At 44.7% G+C, this 20,266-nt stretch overlaps 1 protein-coding gene across 2 annotated transcripts; it reads left to right on the forward strand.

Annotated features, from left to right (window-relative positions):
- Nucleotides 1-13,438: 13,438 nt before the first annotated feature.
- Nucleotides 13,439-18,677, forward strand: Mcl1 (MCL1 apoptosis regulator, BCL2 family member). 2 transcript variants are annotated; one of them, XM_042682293.1, is made up of 3 exons: nt 13,542-14,361; nt 14,707-14,954; nt 15,696-18,677. In XM_042682293.1, the coding sequence occupies exons 1-3, from the start codon at nt 13,677-13,679 to the stop codon at nt 15,810-15,812; spliced, it is 1,050 nt and encodes a 349-aa protein (XP_042538227.1). In that variant the 5' UTR covers nt 13,542-13,676; the 3' UTR covers nt 15,813-18,677. The 2 variants fall into 2 exon arrangements, with proteins under 2 accessions (XP_042538228.1, XP_042538227.1); XM_042682294.1 differs by lacking the exon at nt 14,707-14,954 and having other exon boundaries at nt 13,439-14,361; nt 15,696-15,820.
- The last annotated feature ends 1,589 nt before the right edge of the window (nt 18,678-20,266 follow it).

The raw sequence follows: 20,266 nt of genomic DNA on the forward strand, positions 1-20,266 counted from the left end.
TATAAATAGGAGGATCACAGTTCAGCCTAGTCCAGGCAAACACATGAGACCTTACTTCAAAAATAGCCAGAGCAAAAAGGGTTAAAGGCATGCTCAAGCAGTATAGTGCCTGCCTAGCACAGGTGAAGCTCTGGGTTCAAGCTTCAATACTGCATACATTTTTTTCATGTGCTGAGACTACATATCCTTTAATGAGTATCCATTGTTTATTTATTTTTGTCTTGTTTTCTGTTGAGATAGGATCTCTATGTAGCTCAGGCTGGCCTTGAACTTATGCTCCTCTTGCCCCAGCCTCTTGAGTGTTAACAGTATAGGTGTATACCACCACACACTGCAACAAACTTCATTCTTTTTTGGCACTACTAGGGTTTGAACTCAGGGCCTCACACTTGCTAGGTTGTTATCACTTGAACCTCCAGTCCTGTTTTTTTTCTGGTTATTTTGGAGATGGAATTTCCCAGACTTTCTGCCAAGGCTGGCTTTTAACAGAGACCAGCCCCTTGAGTGCTTAGGATTATAGCTGTGAGTCTCTGGCACCCACCCAAATATCTTTGTTTTTTTTTTTTTTTGTCTGTGGTGGGCTTGAACTTGGCCTGGGTGCTGAGCTCTTTTTTGCTCAAGGCTAGTGCTCTACCACTTTGAGCCACAGCACCACTTCAGGTTTTTGAGTGGTTAATTGGAGATAAGAGTTTCATGGGGATTTTTCTGCCCAGGCTGGCTTCTTTTTTTTGGTCAGTTGTGGGGCCTGAACTCTGGGCCTGGGCACTGTCCCTCAGCTCTTCAGCTCAAGGCTAGCGCTCTACCATTTGAGCCACAGCGCCACTTTTTCTGCTTATGTGGTGCTAAGGAATCAAACCCAGGGCCTCATGCATACAAGGCAAGCACTCTACCACTGAGCCACCTTCTTTGAACCATGATCCTCAGATCTCAGCCTCCTGAGTAGCTAGGATAACAGGCATGAGCAACCAGTGCCTGGCTTCATTTTTGAACTAGTACCAGTTATCTACCTTACAGTCTCAAACCCAATTAGTAGCATCAAGCTGATAGTTACTCTAGGACATTTACTTTTTTACTGTAGATAAATGTGGTTCGAAATTCAGACAGCAGGGGCTGGGACAGTGGCTCAGTAGTAGAGTGCTTGCCTTGCATGCATGAGGCCCTGGGTTCAATTCCTGGGCACCACTTAAGCAGAAAAAGCTGGAAGTGGCGCTGTGGCTCAAGTGGTAGAGTGCTAGCCTTGAGCTAAAGAGCTGAGGAACAGTGCCCAGGCCCAGCGCTCAGGGCCCAGGACCAACAAAAAAAGAAAAAGAAAAAAAGATAAAGAAATTCCAACAGCAGACATGGGGAAATTTTTTGTAAGAACAACTTACTGTTACTGAAATTACCACATGTGGATCCTACTTAGAGAAGTATACAAAGGAAAGTCCTGGCATTATTCAGTGACCAGGAATCTTGGTTTGACATTAAGATCCATGACTAAAATACATTTTATGATTAGGGAAATATGAATCATTTTCAAGCTTCCTTTATTGCATTTGAGTCATTTCCTTCCCTGATGGCTGTGGTGGCACAGTCCTGTGCTGCCAGCTGCTTGAGAGGCTGGGGCAGGATGATGAGTTCAGCCCTCGAGTTTGAGCTCAATCAGAGCAAAGTAGTCAGATAAAAGCACTCAGGACTCACACATTAGACAAGCGCTCTATCACTAAGTAGCACCCCAGTCTCCAATTTAGATTGTGCGTGTGTGTGCGTGCACGCATGTGTGTGCACACATGTGCTACTTAAACTCAGGAGCTCTCATTTGGCTTTATTTATTTTTTTACTAACACTGGTGGGCAGCTTGAGCCACACTTCCAGTCCAGCATTTTCCTGGTTACTTTGGAAACAGTCTCTCAGACTTTCCTGCTCAGGCTGGCTTCAAACCACAATCCTCAGATCTCAGCCTCCTAAGTAGTTAGATTACAGATGTGAGCTACCAGTGCCCTTACTTAGATTATCTTTTTTTTTTTTTTTTTTGCCGGTTGTGGACCTGAACTCTGGGCCTAGGTGCTGTCCCTCAGCTCTTCAGCTCAAGGCTAGCACTCTTAGAACTTGAACCACAGCACCACTTCCGGCTTTTTCAGTTTATGTGGTGCTGAGGAATCGAACCCAGGGCCTCATGCATGCAAGGCAAGCGCTCTACCACTGAGCCACCTTCCCAGACCCTTAGATTATCTTTTATAAGAAATTAAACAGGAGGCTGAGGCAGGAAGATCATGAGTTTGAGGCCAGTCTAGGCTGGTCTCAAAAAAAAAAAAGAAAGGGAAAGAAAAAGAAAGAAACAAAGAAAAGAAGAAAGAAAGAAGTAGATGTGGGCTGGGAAGATGGCTCAGTGGTAGAGTGCTTGCCTTGCATGCATGAGGCCCTGGGTTCAATTCCTCAGCACCATATAAGCAAAAAGAAAAAAGCCGGAAGTGGCGCTGTGGCTCAAGCAGTAGAGTGCTAGCCTTGAGCTGAAGAGCTGAGGGACAGCGCCCAGGCCCAAAGTTCAAGCTCCACAACCAGACCCCCCAAAAAAAGAAGAAGAAGTAGATGTGTGTTTGGCGTATCACTGAACCAGTGAGTTCAGGCCTAACAGGTTTGTTAATCTTTGGAATCAGATAATTCTTTGCTGGGGGGAGAGGGGGGTGCTGCTTTCCTGAATACTTCAGGGTGTTTGTCTGTCTGTCCTCTACCCTTGAGTTGCTTAGTTTTAACAGTCAATAAGGCACTCTCCCCAAAACAAGAAATAGTTTAAAAAACAAAAACAAAAACAAAGATTGCCCATGGAGTTGCCAGTTGCCCCGGCATCCGTCGGTTGAAAACCTCTGCGCTGGCTTTCGGAAGCAGCTCTTGTAAGCCGCGCCTGGGCCTGTTTACTCTTCACAGCAGCGCCTGACCTCTGTTCTTTCTCCTTTTCACCTTTCTTTACCTTTGGGGCTGGCACACCTTCATCAGATAGAATCCTGCAGCCTTGCACACAGTGGCCTCGAAAGTGGCACCTGGGGTAAAAATGGGAAGCAAAAGCTTCTGCCCCTCCCCTTGCGAACCAAGGGGATCTCCCAATTGGATAGGAATTTACATAACTGGTAAAAATAAGACATAATGTGTTCAGGGTTTAGCTCTGAACTGTGATTGCCATGAATCAAGATCAGGGCCTAAAGCCCTCTCTGGGCTAGGGGTAAGGGTCAACCCAGAGTGCTTGCCTAACATGCATAAAGCCTTAGGTTGCATCCCCTGTGTAGGAAAGGGACCTTGGGTTGGATATGGGAAAGTTGGTGGGTGAGGGAATACCAAGAGAATCTGCCTTTTTGGCACAATTTAACCTTGACTCCGTGGTCCCATTTACTTTCCTAGCCTATACTTGCCCTCACCATTGCCCACATTTAGACAGTATAAGCTGAGTTATCATAGCAAGATAGAAAATGGACAGTTGCTATGAAAATTTGTTTAAACATACATCTAGAACATATTCCAAACTGAGTAGTAGGAGTGAATAGTTCTTCCTAGGACTGGCATTTTTCCTCCAAATTTATTATTTCCATTTCTTTCCACATTGCGTGTGTATGTATGTGTTCACCTGCGTGTGCATGCACATGCTCTGGTCTTAGGGCTTGAACTCAGAGCCTGGGCACTGCCCCTGAACTTGCTCAAGAGCCATAGCTGCTTAACTGGAGATAAGAGTCTCATGGAGTTTCCTGCTTAGGCTGGCTTTGAACCTTGATCCTCAAATCTCAGCCTTCTGAGTAGCTAGGATTACAGGTGTGAACCACAGTGCCCTGCCTGTATCTCTACTTCTGACTTTTTTGTTGGTTCATTGGTGATAAGAAGTGTCTCAGGTTTGTTTGCATGGGCTGGCCTCTGAGATCTTCAGCTCTCTGTCTCCTGAGTAGCTAGGATTGTAGGCAGAGCCACTGGTACTCAGTGGCTCTTTTTTTGTTTGTTTGTTTGTTTTGGTGGGGAAGGGATCTAGGGTTGCCTGGAATTCTGCCTGTCTCTTTTGGTAATTATTTTGTCTCCTGTTGCGGAAGGTACTCTAGAATCTTTTTTGAGTATTTGTGCTGATACTCAGGGCTTGAATTTGGGGCCTTGTACTCTTGCTTGGCTTTTTTTTTTTTCTCATAGCTGCTGCTCTGCCACTTGAGCCATAACTTCAGTCTGGCATTTTGCTGGCTAATTAGAGAGCCTCTTGTACTTTTTTACCTGGCTTGCTTCAAACCATGATCCTTAGATCTCAGCCTCCTCACTAGTAGGATTATAGGTGTGAACCATGTAGAAGACTGGCCCTATTTTTTCTTTTCTATCACGTTTTTATTGAATATCCTGTTGATGCTACCTGGAGTGTTTATCAAGTCTAGGTCTTTTTGTCTTTCCTGTTTTTCATAATTTCCTCCAAATATGAAATACATACTGCATTATTATAAGATTTTTCCCAGTTACAAAATGTCCCGACTAGGGAGCTGGGAAGGTGGCTCAGTGGTAGAGTGCTTGCCTTGCATGCCTGAGGCCCTGGGTTCGATTCCTCAGCACCACATAAGCAAAAAGAAAAAAGCCGGAAGTGGCACCGTGGCTCAAGTGGTAGAGCGCTAGCCTTGAGCTGAAGAGCTGAGGGACAGCGCCCAGGCCCAGAGTTCAGGCCCCACGACCAGACCCCAAAAAAAAAATGTCCCGACTAGATTCCCAGGAAACAGCCTCCTTTCCCTCTTGTCTACTGCTCCTAGACTTGTGACGATGCACTGGTCATCTAAAAAGTATTGGTTCATTCAAGTAGATATTCTAATATCTAAATGTTGACATACTTCATTATAGACACATACATATACAATATTTATTAAAAACAAAACTAATAGCCAGGTGCTGGTGGTTTATGCCTGTAATCCTAAGTACTCGGGAGGCTAAGATCTAAGGATATCAGTTTAAAGCCAACCTGGGCAGGAGAGAACCATGAGATTCATGTCCAGTCAACCACCAAAAACCTGGAAATGGAGCTGTCGCTCAAAGTGGTAGAGTAATAGCCTTGAACATAAAAGCTCAGGGACAGTGCTCAGGCCTTAAGTTCAAGTGCCATGACCAAGGGGAAAAAAATTAATCCTACCAGAAAAATTTTAGGGGTTTCTGGGGTTTGAACTCAGAGCCTTGGACTTGTCAAGCTTCTGAATCCTTGAGCTATATCTTCAACCCTGCTCTTTTTGCTGGTTACTTTGTAGATGGAGTCTAGCAGACTTTCCTGCCCAGGCTGACACTGTACTATAATCTGCCAAATTTTAGCCTTCTGAGTACCTAGGATTACAGGTGTGAGCCACCAACACTAAGCTAGAAAAATCATTTAAGCATCAGATAGCCATCAAGTTCACTGTAACAAATATGTCTTCCAAAATAATAGTTTTTGCTTAAAATCTTAAATATAATGATTAACACCAAATGTCATTATTTTTCTCTTAAAGTTAGAGACTTTTTGCTAGGTGTGGTAGCTGATACATACCTAGAATGCAAGCTACTCTGGAGGCTGAGGTAGGAGGACCACCTTAACCTAGGGCTTGGAGACCAGCCTGAGCAGCATAGGAGAGAGTAGGGAGATCTCAAAAATATCCTTCTCACACCTAAGGGCAGGACTTCAGCATCTCAGTGATTCCCTGCTGCAAAACAGTTTACTGATGACAGCAGTAATTCTACAGAAATCTGGGTAGTATCCACCTGTTGATCTTGTATAATATAGATCCTTATCTTTTATTTTTCTTTCGGTCAGTCTAGGGCCTAGGTGCTGTCCCTAAACTCTTCAGCTCAAGGCTTGCGCTCTACCATTTCAGCCAAAACACCACTTCCGGTTTTCTGATGGTTAATTGGAGATAAGAGTCTCATGGGAGGCTGGGAAGGTGGTTCAGTGGTAAAGTGCTTGCCTTGCATGCCTGAGGCCCTGGGTTCCATTCCTCAGTACCACATAAGCAGAAAAAGCTGGAAGTGGCGCTGTGGGCTCAAGTGGTAGAGCGCTAGCCTTGAGCTGAATAGCTAAGGGACAGCGCCTAGGCCCAGAGTTCAGACCCCAAGACCAACTGCCCTGGCTGGTTTTGAATTGTGATCCTCAGATCTCAGCCTGCTGAGTAACTAGATATGTCTTAAAATAATGTCACATTCTGTCTGTCATCCCTCTTACCCATGAAGCTCTATAGACTGCGTCTAAAGTGATTCTAAATGTATCCCTTCAATTTCCATTACAGTTACCCCACTCTAGGTTATTTTTGTTTTTGTTTTTTTTTTTAATTTTTTTATTTTTTATTTTTTTTTTTATTGTAAAGCTACTATACAGAGGGTTACAGTTACATGAGTGAGGTTATGAGTACACTTCCTCTTGAACATTGTTACCCCCCTCCATTGTTTTCCCCCTACCATCCCCTCCCTCCCTCCCTTCCCCGAGGTTCTTTTTTTTTTTTTTTTGATTGTGATTAAATGATTACATAATTTCAAAGTCACAAGTTCATTCTAACTTCCCTGGAGCAAATTGTCTACCACAGTCTGTAATGTATAACAGTGTTCACATGTTATATACCATATTTGTGATCAGCAGCATGGGGATATTTAGTAGTGGTTCAACCAGATGAGCGGGAGTTCTTTGTTTCTTAAGTCCTGTTAGTTTTGTCGTATCACCTAACCTTTTGGATTTAGCATCCACTTATGAGGGAGACCATGTACCGTTTGTCTCTTCGTTCTTGGCTTACCTCGCTCAACATGATTCCTTCTAGCTCCATCCATTTCCCTGCAAATGCCATTATTTTGTCATTTCTAATGGCTGCATAATATTCCATTGTGTATAGATACCACAATTTTTGGATCCATTCATCTGTGGTGGGGCATCTAGGTTGTTTCCATATCCTAGCTATTGCGAACAGTGCTGCAATAAACATGGAGGTGCACGTGTCCTTGTATATTGGTTCCTGTTGTTCAGGGTAGATGCCTAGAAGTGGTATGACTGGGTCGTAAGGGAGGTCAATCTTTAGCTTTCTAAGGACCCTCCAGACTGCTTTCCAAAGTGGTTGTATAAGTGTACATTCCCACCAGCAGTGTAATAGGGTTCCTCTTTCTCCACATCCCCTCCAGCATTTGTCGTTGGCTGATTTGTGGATGTGGGACATTCTGACTGGGGTAAGGTGGTATCTCAGGGTTGTCTTTATTTGCATTTCCTTCACCACCAGGGATGATGAACATTTCCTCATGTGTTTCTTTGCCATTTTTATTTCTTCATTTGAGAAGTCCCTCTTTAGTTCCCTTGCCCATTTAGTAATTGGTTTGTTAGGTTTGGGAGGGATTAGTTTCTTGAGTTCCCTGTATATACAGGATGTTAACCCCTTGTCTGATATATTGCTGGTAAATATTTTTTCCCAATTCGTTGGTTGTCTTTCTAGCTTAGTTGCGATAGATTTAGCTGTGCAGAAGCTTTTTATTTTAAGGTAGTCCCATTTGTCGAGTCTCTCTCCAACTTGTTGTGACCCTGGGACTCTGTTCAGGAAGTTCCTTCCTGTGCCTATTAGTTCAAGTGTCTCTCCTACTCTGTCCTGTAGTAGTTTCAGAGATTCAGGTTTAATGTTAAGGTCTTTAATCCATTTTGAGTTGATGTTGGTGCATGGTGATAGGCTGGGGTCCACTTTTAGTTTTCTGCATGTGGCTGCCCAGTTTTCCCAGCACCAGCGGTTGAAGAGGCTGTGTTTCTTCCATTGTATGTCTTTGGCTCCTTTGTCGAATATCAGCTGGCTGTAGGCCTGTGGATTTATATCTGGATCTTCTATTCTGTTCCATTGGTCTTCGGGTCTGTTTTTGTGCCAGTACCATGCTGTCTTTGTAATTATAGCTCTGTAGTAGAGTTTGAAGTTCGGCATGGATAGCCCTCCCATATTGTCTTTATCCCCTAGAATTGTTTTGGCTATTCTAGGTCTTTTGTTGTTCCATATAAATTTTTGGACTGTTTTCTGTATTTCAGTGATGTACGTCATTGGGATTTTAATAGGAATTGCATTGAATTTGTATATTAGTTTTGGAAGTATCACCATCTTTACTATATTAAGTCGGCCTATCCAGGAGCATGGGAGGTCTTTCCATTTTTTGTTTTTGTTTTTGAAACAGGTCTCACAAAGTAACCCAGGCTGGCCTTGAACTCGCAATCCTCCTGCCTCAGACTCCTAGGTGCAGGGATTACAGATTTGCACCATTATGCCTGTCCAGGTCATCATCACCATCACCATCATCACTTCTTGACTATTATATTACAGTAGCCCAATTTATTTCTTTGCCTCCAATCTTTTCTTAATCTATTCCAAACCCCACAAACTATCCAGGCGCTGGTGGCTCATGCCTGTAGTCCTAGCTACGCAAAAGGCTGAGATCTGAGGATTGCAGTTCAAAGCCAGCCTGGGCAGAAAAGTCGATGAGACTCTTATCTCCAATTAACTACCAGAAAACTGGAAGTAGCGCTTGCCTTGAGCTGAAGAGCTCAAGGACTGTGCCTAGGCCCAGAGTTAAAGCCCACTACCAACCAAAAAAAAAAAGAGTACTGAAACTAATGGTGGCTCATGCCAGTAACCCTAGCTACTCAGAGGCTAAGATCTGAGGATAGTGGTTTGAAGCCAGCCCAGGCAGAAAAGTGCTCATGAGACTCTTTGGGGGGGGGGGGGGAGGAGAAGGAGTTGTGGGGCCTGAACTCTGGGCCTGGGCACTGTCCCTTAGCTATTCAGCTCAAGGCAAGCACTCTATCACTGAGCCACCTTCCGAGCCCATCAGGAGACTCTTATCTTCAATTATTAACCACTCTAAAACTGGAAGTGGTGCTGTGGCTCAAGTGGTAGAATGCTAGCCTTGAGCGAAAAGAGGCTAAGGACAGCACCCAGGCCCTGAGTTCAAGCCCCACAATCGGAAAACAAACAAACAAACAAACAGCAAAAATCTAAATCAGAGCAAAAAGCAGGTCATTCCAGTGTTGAAGTATTACCAACCACCTGCATGAGTTCAAAGGTCTTTGCCTTTCACAGCCCTCAAAATGCTGACCCACTTCTCCAGCCTTTATAGATATATAAACATTTAGTAAACATTCAGATTTATCCACTCAGCAGGGCTCATGGGTCAGGCATGACTAGAGTTAAAAAAGGAAGCTGATATTTCCATCAAGTGGAGAGCACAATGAAAGATGAATAAACCTGAAGAGCAGTCAGTGTGGAAGAATGAAAACCAGGAGTCTGTGGTACCCAGAAAGCATATGAAAAGCTTCTAGAAGAGACTGAGCAGCCATGTTGATACTGCTTGAAATCAATTAAAACAGTTTGGCTGCAAACTGACACTATGACTAGGTCATATGAAGGTCACTGATAAGCCTGACAAGATTGGTTTCAGTGGAGTGGTGGGAATGCAAGCTTGGATTTGCTTAAGAGAGAAAAAGAGATAAGGCAGGTGAAGATTTTTGCTGTAAAGAAGAGCATCAAGCTGGGTGCCGGTGGCTCACACCTGTTATCTTAGCTACTCAGGAAGCTGAGATCTGAGAATCACGGTTCAAAGCCAGCCTGGGCAGGAAACTTCATGAGACTCTGATCTCCAATTAACCACCAGGAAAAAAAAAAAAAAACAAAAAAAAAAACAGGGCTGAGAAGGTGGCTCAGTGGTAGAGCGCTTGCCTTGCATGCCTGAGGCCCTGGGTTCGATTCCTCAGCACCACATAAGCAGAAAAAGCTGGAAGTGGTGCTGTGGCTCAAGTGGTAGAGCCCTAGCCTTGAGCTGAAGAGCTGAGGGACAGCGTCCAGACCCAGAGTTCAAGCCCTACAACCGACCAAAAAAGAAAAAAGAAGAAGAGCATGTGGGTATAACAGTATATGAGTAATTTTAGCTACTTAACAGGCTAAGGAAGAGCAAGAGAAGGGGTGACATGGTTGTGTTTTTGGTCAGTCATGGGGCTTGAACTCTGGGCTGTCCCTGAGCTCTGTCAGCTCAAGGAAGATGCTCTACCACTTTGAGCCACAGTGCCACTCCCAGTTTTCTGGTGGTTAATTGGAGTCTCATGAACTTTCCTGGTTGACTTCAAACCATGATCCTCAGATCTCAGCCTCCTGAGTAGATAGGATTACAGATGAGCCACCTGGCAAGAAATGTACTCTTTACCTGACTTATGTACCTGAAACCCCTCTGTATATAACCTTTATAATAATTCTTTTTTTAAAAGAGGCTAAGGAGGATAGATAACTTGAATCCAGGAGTTTACCATTTGTATGCTGATAGGGAAGTTTCCATACACACACAAAAAAATGTGAGAATAAAAAGGGATAACTTCAAGTACTTGAGTGGGCAAATGCACCACCAATAAATAGGGAAACTTGACTCATTTTAGCCATAGAAAAAGGAGGCAGGAAGCCAGGCGCCGGTGGCTCACGCCTGTAATCCTAGCTACTCAGGAGGCTGAGATCTGAGGATAGCGGTTCAAAGCCAGCCTAGGCAGGAAAGTCCATGAGACTCTTATCTCCAATAAACGACTAAAAACTGAAGTGGCGCTGTGGCTCAAGTGGTAGAGAGCTCGCCTTGAGCTGAAGAGCTCAAGAACAGTGCCCAAGCCCAGAGTTCAAGCCCCATGACCGACCAAAAAAAAAAAAAAAAACGAAAAGGAGACAGGAGCTGGGCACCAGTAGCTCATGCTGTAATTATGCTAAGATCTGAGGCTCACAGTCCAAATGAGTCTGTGAGACTCTTCAACTAGCCAGTATAGCCGGAAATGGAGCTGTAGCTCAAGTAGTAGAACATTAACTTTGAGCAAAAAAAAACTAAAGGACAGTGCCTGGGCCCTGAGTTCAAACCCTAGTACACACACACACACACACACACACACACACACACACACACACGCACACACACACGCACACACACACGCACACGCACACATGCAGACAGAATAGGAATAGAAGCAGTAAACAGTAGAATTTAATGATGAGGAATGAAGAATTTTTTTTCCTTTTTTATTGCTTTAGTTTTCTCAGTGAACTAAATTATCAGCTGAGAGAAAGGGATAGGGAGATTTACTGGAAGTTTGAGGACAAGAGATGTGCAAGTCATGTTGAACATTTCTGGCTTATAACGTGAACCTTGCTTAGGGCTAGTGCACTGCCAACTGGAGCCACACCTCCAGTCCTGATGTGAAGCTTCTATTCTTTTTTCCTTTGATGATACTGGAGTTTGAACTCAGTGCCTTATGCTTGTTAGGCTGGCACTCTACCACCTGAGCCTTGCATTTTGATGGTTATTTTGGAGAGCAATCCAGTGAATTTACCTGTGTTGACCTTAATTTCTGGGCCCTCCAGACCTCAGGCTCCTGAGTAAGCTGGAATTACAGGTGAGACACAGGCACCTGACTTGAGACTTGTATTTTTTTCACTCTCAGAAAAAGGAAGTTTGCTTTTGCTATTTCCTCATTCATTCTCCTTTTCAAAACCTGATGAACAGTATTTTAGAAAACACAGCAGAAGGCCTGGGAATGTGGCTTAGTGGTAGAGTGCTTGCCTAGCATTCATTAAGCCCTGGGTTTGATTCCTCAATCCACATACACAGAAAAAGCCAGAAGTGGCACTATGGCTCAAGTAGTAGAGAGGGTGGCCAGGAGCAAAAAGCTCAGGGACAGTGCCCAGGCCCTGAGTTCAAGCCCCAAGGCTGGCAAAAAAAGGAAAGAAAGAAAGAGAGAGAGAGGAAGAAAGAAAGAAAGGAAAAAGAAAGAAAACAGCAGAAAAGCCACCTCATCTACAAAGCCTTCCTCTAGTTCTTCCAGCCCAAAATGAATTTGCAACCTTTCATCTCCATGTTGTTAACTTACATAATTTCATTTCACATATGGTTAGTTGGTTTGCATGATTAGAAGTCCCTTAAATATAGAAGTGGTTCTTTTTTTTTTTTTTTTGGGGGGGGGGGTCCGGTTGTGGGGCCTGAACTCTGTGCCTGGGCGCTGTCCCTCAGCTCTTCAGCTCAAGGCTAGCGCTCTACCACTTGAGCCACAGCGCCACTTCCGGCTTTTTTCTTTTTGCTTATGTGGTGCTGAGGAATCGAACCCAGGGCCTCAGGCATGCAAGGCAAGTGCTCTACCACTAAGCCACCTTCCCAGCCCAGAAGTGGTTCTTATTCACTGCAACTATAAAATACTTTCCCCCATCCTCCCACATGTAAAACTCTGTTTTTAGATCCTGCCCCAAAACTTAACTCTATGTTATAGGCTCCCAATCTCCTTATTAAGCTGTGGTATTTGAAAGAAAATTTCCCCATTCCTTTCCTGCATAGTTCCTCGAATACTTTTCCCTCAAATTTTAGCCTTTTTTTTTTTTTACAGATCTTAACAGGTCACTTCAATTCACATTAGCTGGCATACATAGCAAATAACAGAATCTTTGTTCTCAAGTGATTTATCCTTAAAAGTCAAATGTGCCTAACAGTATAAAAATAAATGGTGGCAACACTCTCAGAAAGTGCCAATGGAGTAAGACCTGTAAACAGCACTAGAAACTGGACAGGGGATGGGGGACGGGAGAAAGGGAGGCAGGAAGAAAGTCTGAATACCCTTACACATGAATGGTTCTTTTTTTTAAGTATTATTTTTATTCAAATCCATGGTGTGTTCCTATTTCAAAACACTGCTGGGCTGAAAGCGAGAGAAAAAATGGTGTGCAAAATGATTCCAAGTCCCACAGACGGGGGTGTGGCTTAGTGCTAGAGTGCTTTGTCTAGCATGCATGAAGCTCCAGGTTCGATTCCTCCACATAAACAGAAAAAGTCGTAAGTGGTGCTGTGGCTCAAATGGTAGTGTGCTAGCCCTGGGCAAAAGAAGCTCAGGGACAGTGCCCAGGCCCTGAGTTCAGTCCCCAGGACCGGCAAAATAATAATAACATTAATAACAATCCCAAGGGCTGGGAAGGTGGCTCAGTGGTAGAGTGCTTGCCTTGCATGCATGAGGCCCTGGGTTCGATTCCTCAGCACCACATAAACAGAAAAAGTCAGAAGTGGCGCTGTGGCTCAAGTGGTAGAGTGCTAGCCTTGATCTGAAGAACCGACAAAAAAACAAAAACAAATAAAATCTCCAATAACAATAACAATAATAATAATAATTGCAAGTCCCCACGGGGCCCTGTGACTTAGTCCTGTCACCTGACTTATTCCCCCTCCATTACAGAACTTGCCCATCCCCTTTCCTTAACCCTCGGAGCCACGGAATGGTTAAGCCAGGCTAGGTCAAAAACCACCACCACAACAAAATAAAAGCCCCCTGGCACAAAACAGCCGGTGTGTCAGAGTCCAGTTAGTCAACGACCCAGCCACGAGGACGCCCCGCAGGTCCAGGCGGGCAGACGCCCGAGGGCTCGAGGTCCAGCCCTCCAAGCCGTCGTTATGTAACCGGCCGCCAGCTGCCGGACCGGAAGGCCCCAGCCCGGCCGGGCCGGCCCCGCCCCTGCTGCTCGGTGCCGTGCGCAGCTCTCCGGAAGCTCCCGCCCCTTTCCCCTTTTATGGGAGCAAACAGCTTCGTTTCTCTGACGCCACAGCGTCGCGCTGGCCCTAAAACCGCGATCTAGGACCAGCTCCCTCACTCCTTACTTCCGCTTCCTCAAAGTAAGGAGTCGCGGCCTTCCCCGTTCTGGTCAGGGCGGCGGCAGCTGGAGCGGCAGGCAATGTTTGGCCTCAGAAGAAACGCGGTAATCGGACTCAACTTCTACTGCGGGGGCGCCGGGCTGGGCGCCGGCAGCGGGGCCGCCGCCGCTCCGGGAGGGCGGCTCTTGACCGCGGAGGAGGCCGCTGCCCGGCGGGAGGCGGGGGGAGGGGAAGCCGGCGCGGGGATTGGCGGAAGCGCCGGCGCGAGCCCCTCGACCACCCTGGCGCCGGACGCCCGGAGGGTCGCGCGTCCCGCGCCCATTGGCGCCGAGGTCCCCGACGTCACCGGGACCCCAACTAAGCGGGTGTTCTTCGCGCCCACCCACCGTGCGCCGACGCCGGACGAGATGGAAGCCGCGGCCGCCGGCGCCATCATGTCGCCCGAGGAGGAGCTGGACGGCTATGAACCCGAGCCCCTGGGGAAGAGGCCGGCCGTCCTGCCCCTGCTGGAGCTGGTCGGGGAAGCCAGTAAGAGCTCGCGCACGGACGGCTCGCTCCCTTCCACGCCGCCTCCAGCGGAGGAGGAGGACGACGAGTTGTACCGGCAGTCGCTGGAGATTATCTGTCGCTACCTTCGGGAGCAAGCCACGGGCGCCAAGGACGCCAAGCCGCTGGGTGGGGCCGGCGCGGCCAGCAGGAAGGCGCTGGAGACCCTGCGGCGGGTCGGGGACGGGGTGCAGCGCAACCACGAGACGGCCTTCCAAGGTAAGGCGTCCTTAGACACCGGGGCCGCGCTCCCCCTCTTCCCATCCAGTCTCTCCCGCCCCAAACCAGTCCCGGGGTGTGAGGAGGTCGATCTGTTTCTAAAACCAGAACATTCTGGTCGTGAGTCATTGTTTCCGCCCATCTCAATTCTTTTGGAAATAGCAGTTGGCGTTCAAAGACCGGAAAGGGTGGGATGTCAGTGTTCCAGAGGGGTCGGCCTGAGTTGTGTTAAGAGCCCAGAGAGTGATTTTCCCCCCTCCCCCGCCGCTGGTGGGCTGGGGAGCGGTGCCCTGGTTCAGACAAAGGAGGCCATTGAGGACCTTGCATGCTTTCTCTTCCTCTCAGGCATGCTTCGGAAACTGGACATCAAAAACGAAGACGATGTCAAATCTTTATCTCGAGTGATGATCCATGTTTTCAGTGACGGCGTAACAAACTGGGGTAGGATTGTGACTCTAATTTCTTTCGGTGCCTTTGTGGCCAAACACTTGAAGAGTATAAACCAAGAAAGCTGCATCGAACCATTAGCAGAAAGTATCACAGATGTTCTCGTAAGGACAAAACGGGACTGGCTAGTCAAACAAAGAGGCTGGGTAAGTTTGCCTTAAGGTTGAAGTGGGCCTTGGAGTGGAAGAGTTTTGAAGGGGAAGGTTGGGATGGCTGGAGGTTTTCTGATGCTCCACCCAGTTTGCAAACTTTTTTAAACTTAGAGATCTCTTGTTGCTGGTTAACTAATGGGCTTGTGGTGTGGGAGTTAGGGGGTGGGGGAGTGAGTGGTATGTTGGTCTTGAACTGTATCAAAAGCCTTGGTTTTCTGCAGATTATTCATGTTGTAATTCAGTTGAATAATCTTCAGACCATTGCATTCAAACCAAATACCTTTCTACGGGCTTCTTCATTTTGATTGAATACGGGTTGGGGCCTGCGGCTTGAACATACTAGCTAGGTGGTTCTGGTGAAGGATGTACTCAACCACAGTGAGAAACTGTAACCCTATTGGATGAGGTGTTGTGTGTTGGGAATGTGAGCAAAGTTGGGAGTTTTTGTCTTTTATCTAAACATTGGGAACTGTCATAGTCCTTTTGTCTAGATTATGCTCATAAGACCCAAGGTAGCACAGTTAAATTAAGTTTAACTGCTGTAGGTGCCCACTTACTGAAGGACTGTGGAAATTTTTCTTTCTCCAAGCCCTGGAGTAAACAATTGTTTTATGGTGGTTTGTGTGGGTAATGTGGGGGAAGTACTCTAGATATTCTAATCTTTTTTTTTCTACTGTTAAGATAGCAGAAACCCATGCTTGAAAATGTGCTTTTTTGTTTTGTTTTGTTTTCTAGGATGGGTTTGTGGAGTTCTTCCATGTAGAGGACCTAGAAGGCAGCATCAGAAATGTGCTGCTGGCTTTTGCAGGTGTTGCTGGAGTAGGAGCTGGTTTGGCATATCTCATAAGATAGCCATATAAGTGCAATAGTAGACTTTTAACCAACTCCAGCCACCAAAACTACATACATCTGTGAAATCAAATGTATTTATGAACTTGGACTTCAAGCTGCCCAGGCTGTAACCTCCAAGACCATCCTAACAATGTAGCCAGAAAGAAAGTGGCAAGAGGATTATGGCTAACCAGAATAAATACGTGGGAAAACTAGTCCCCCTGAAGAGTCACTGTCTGAAAGAAGCAAAGTTCACTTTGAGCAACAAGCAAACTTTGATTGGGAGGCCATGGAGAAAGACTTGGATTTAGTGAAGATGGTAGGGTGGAAGGACTTAACATCTTGTCTAAAACCAGAAAAGTGGCCAATAACTAGGCTTGCCAGAATTCATTAAATAGGCCCGCCAAATTCATTACTTTCTCTTATAGTGTTAAAAGCAAAGCACTAACAATGCCAGTGACCTTTGTAAAATGGATTTAAGCTAGAAGTAATCAAACTCTGACTAGAAGCCTCAGTACTGTACAACAGTGTGTGAAGGGAAGCTTTTTGCTTTCCCAGGAATATATGTCTTGAAGACAAAGTCCAAGTGTTCAGGACTTTCATACCTGTTCTACTTTGACTTGGTTTGAATGATTCTTAGTTTATTAGCCTAGTAATGGCCAAGAATACTTGACTTGAAGTTCACTAATTAGTTACCAATGCAGAATATCCTCAATTTTTAAGACAGAACAACTTGTAAATCTATTTGTCTGTAAAAATTGTATATATTTTTACAGAGTTTATTTCTTTGAACAACATAAAAGGGACGGAAGTCTTGAATTTAGTTTTTTTCATACCCTTTTGAAATTTTCAACTTCTGTAGTTAGGAATCTATTTCTTAAATCTTTTCTAAACTTTGTCCTGGTCTGTTCTAGAATGTATACAAAACCAATTGATGTAAGTGTGTGCAACCTGGTTGATAACTGTGTGGGCTTAATTTTCCAATCTGGTTTGGTAAGTATTCTTTGCATAGATTTTTCTTTGAGAACATGATTGAGAGATTGAGGAGTTAAAATTAGCCCTTTTGCTTTGTTAAATGTAGGTTTTCAGTAATTGAGTGAAAGTGGAGTTTTATGGTTGGGGGAGGATTGGAATGGGCAAATGACTTTAAAATAATGGGCTCTGATTAGGCAACCACTCAACTGGAGTTCCTTCCATTTGACCTAATTTAACTAGGAAAACCTAAACTGAATTTATGAGCTCATCTTTAAAGCTTTTACTGAAAGATTTTCAGCTGTTCCAAGTGGGACTTAACTAGCAGTGTGTATATAAAAAGATCACATCAGGTGGATAAGAGACATTTGATCCCTGTTTACTTAATAAATTGTAAAATGACGGCTTGGAAAAAGCAGGCTAGAGTCTTAACCATGGTGCTATTATGTGGCTTGCTTGTTAAATACAGGTTTAAGCCTGGTATTATCAATAAAACGTACTTATTGTTTCTTTTCTATTAATGATTCCCAAGCTTTGTCTTGAATTTGTCATTGGTATCTGTTTGGATTTCAGACCTGATGTACTATTGAACTTAATCTTTAACTTCTTGGCCTTCCTTGAGATATTTGCTGCTTGTTACAGATATTTATATTGTTTTTACATCTTTATTCTGCCATCCCTGAACCTCTGTAGCCCTTGTAGTTTTCTCTACATTATGAACCCCCCTCTGGAAACATCATACGCAACATAAACATACATACACCTCTCAGGAGCGGACAGACCATCTCTCATGAATTGATAATCTTGGGAGGTGATAATACTTCCCTCCTTCATGAGTGCTTTGACAAGCTTGGGGGTGAAAGGGAGTCTGTTTTCCTTGGTGTCTTTTAGTTGATTTATCCCATCTTTTGAGTAAGAAGTTTCAAAAGTCCTCTTAGGAATTTTCAGAAGGGAGAACATCATTTTGTATGCTTTCTCTAAAGTTTCCTTTGCTTGAATGTGCTCACTTAAATTTTATATAAAGATGGGCTCAGTTAAACCTCAAAGAGTAATATATAAAAGCTACTTTTAAAACTGAAGAAAGCTCTATGTTGCAACTAGGGACATTTGAAAGCTTCAGAATATGACCTTTAGTCTGTGGACTCCAGATAAAAATAGGCATGAATAAAATGACTAAGAATGTAATTGGTAAGAATTGCCCTGCCTGCCTGTCTGTCTTGGAGCTATTAAGGTCATCTTGTTAGAGCTCTTTTTACCCATGTATTTATCATTCTTGATCATAACCATTTATTTATATCATGTCTATCTCTAAGGACCTAAAGCACTTTATTTAGTTTTTAAATGGACAGAAGATCTTGTTAAGGTGACTAGAAGGCCTGTGCCCCCCTCCCCCATATCCAGTTGTGGAAATGCAAATTGTACAGAAATGCAAATTGGTGTTTAGGAGCCCTACTTCCCCAACTCACTAGGTATGACTGCTGAAATATAGACAGGATCTTAGTTGATGTTTTAGGTCCAGAGCAGTGAGAGCTCTTTTTAGGAGAGCCCAGGTGGTTTGGGAAGGAAGGAGCAGATTGTTAGGGAGAAGAGGAATGTGGTCTAAGTGCTGACTAGGTGCATAGTTCAGGCACATCCTCCAGAATGGAAAGGGAGGGGCTGCTTGGAAAAATGGCTCTCAGCAACTTGTCTTATACTTCTCTCAGGGAAAAACATGCAGTCTTCTAGTATTGTTTGTGTACGTTCTATTTGGGGGGTAAACACCTTGGTTCTGGTTAAACAGCTAGTGTTTTTGACAGCTGTTCCAGGAAGGGTTAGGACCAACTGCAAATTAATGTGGGTTGTAAACTAGTATGTTTCCCTAACTTCCTGTTCTTCCTAAAAAAAACAAATAAATCTTTTTTTTTTCAAATGTGAGGTGTGGTATGGGTCTTTTCTAATTACCCTTCATCCTTCCCTCTTTTAATAGCCTTTTAGGAATTTAGTTGAGCAAATATGGGTAGGTGAATTAAAAACAAAGTCCTACAAAGCTGCTTTACCTTAGAACAAAGGACCTTTTGTTAAAAAGTGTGTAATTAAATACTGGTTCACTTTGGAGTAATTCCTGATTTTTTTTTTCCTGTGCTTTTATTTATTTCAAGGCAGATATTGCTCTGTAGACTAGACTGGTCGGTCTCATGACTACCTCATCTTTCTTAGTGCTTACAGAATGTTATAGGCATGCAATCCTTGTCCTAATTTTTCTTTGAGGTAAAGACTTCACCACTTTCTCCATCTCATCCTATATCTTTTGAGGTGAAAATAACCTTACAAGAGTTTTGATGAAGTTTTTGATACTGTTTGTCTTTGCACTCACTCCCCACCCCCTTTCCACTACCAAAAAGGAAGTAAGAATGAGCAGGTCAATTTCAAAAATCTTACCCTGTTATCTTGAAAGGAGCTGAATCACCATGGAAATGTGCAAATATGCAGTTTGCATATTGATGTTTGGCCTTGAGCTCCAAATAGCTTGCAAACAAGTTTCTACCTTTCCCACTCAATTTTGCCTGTAAACATATCTCCCTTTCTAGATCCGCACCACCAGAAAGCAGCAGCTTTTATCATTACCAAGTAAGTGCAAGTGAGGTGGTGGTGGTGGTGGAGAATAACATCGAGGGAAGACAGAAGGCCCCAAATCTAGCCAGTGTCTCATGCCTTTAATCTTTTTTTTTTTTTTTTCCAGTCATGGGGCCTGAACCCTGGGTCTGGGCGCTGTTCCTCAGCACTTCAGCTCAAGGCTAGCGCTCTACCACTTGAGCCACAGTGCCACTTCTGGCTTTTTTCTTTTTGCTTATGTGGTGCTGAGGAATCGAACCCAGGGCTTTGAGCATGCAAGGCGAGCGCTCTACCACTGAGCCACCTTCCCAGCCCTCATGCCTTTAATCTTAACCTACACAAGAAGCTGAGATCTGAGGATTATGGTTCAAAGTCAGCCTGGGCAAGGAAAGTCCGTGAGATTTACCTCCAATTAACCACTAGAAGATCAGAAATGGCACTGTGGCTCAAGTGGTAGAGTGCTCCCCTTGAGATGAACTGCTCAAGGACAGTGCCTAGGCCCAGAATTCAAGCCCTGCAACCCACAAGAAAAAATAACAACAGGGCTGGGAAGTTGGCTCAGTGGTAGAGCGCTTGCCTTGCATGCCTGAGGCCCTGGGTTCAATTCCTCAGCACCACATAAGCAGAAAAAAGAGCCAGAAGTGGCATTGTGGCTCAAGTGGTAGAGCGCTATCCTTGAGCTGAAGAGCTGAGGGACAGCGCCCAGGCCCAGAGTTCAGGCCCCACGACCAGACCCAAAAATAAAAGGCATGGTGACCTATTCCTGTAATACATTAAGTGGGAGGCATAGGATTGTAGTGATGGACCCCCCCAAAAAAAACTAAAGCAAAGACTGGGAGTATGGCTTATGAAGCCCTAGTACCAAAAGGAAAAAAAAAAAAAGGATTAAAAAGCTGTTCTGAGGTGCTGGG

Source organism: Dipodomys spectabilis, unplaced genomic scaffold, assembly GCF_019054845.1.
Source record: "Dipodomys spectabilis isolate Male_0828 unplaced genomic scaffold, ASM1905484v1 ptg000069l, whole genome shotgun sequence".
NCBI classification, from domain to species: domain Eukaryota; kingdom Metazoa; phylum Chordata; class Mammalia; order Rodentia; family Heteromyidae; genus Dipodomys; species Dipodomys spectabilis.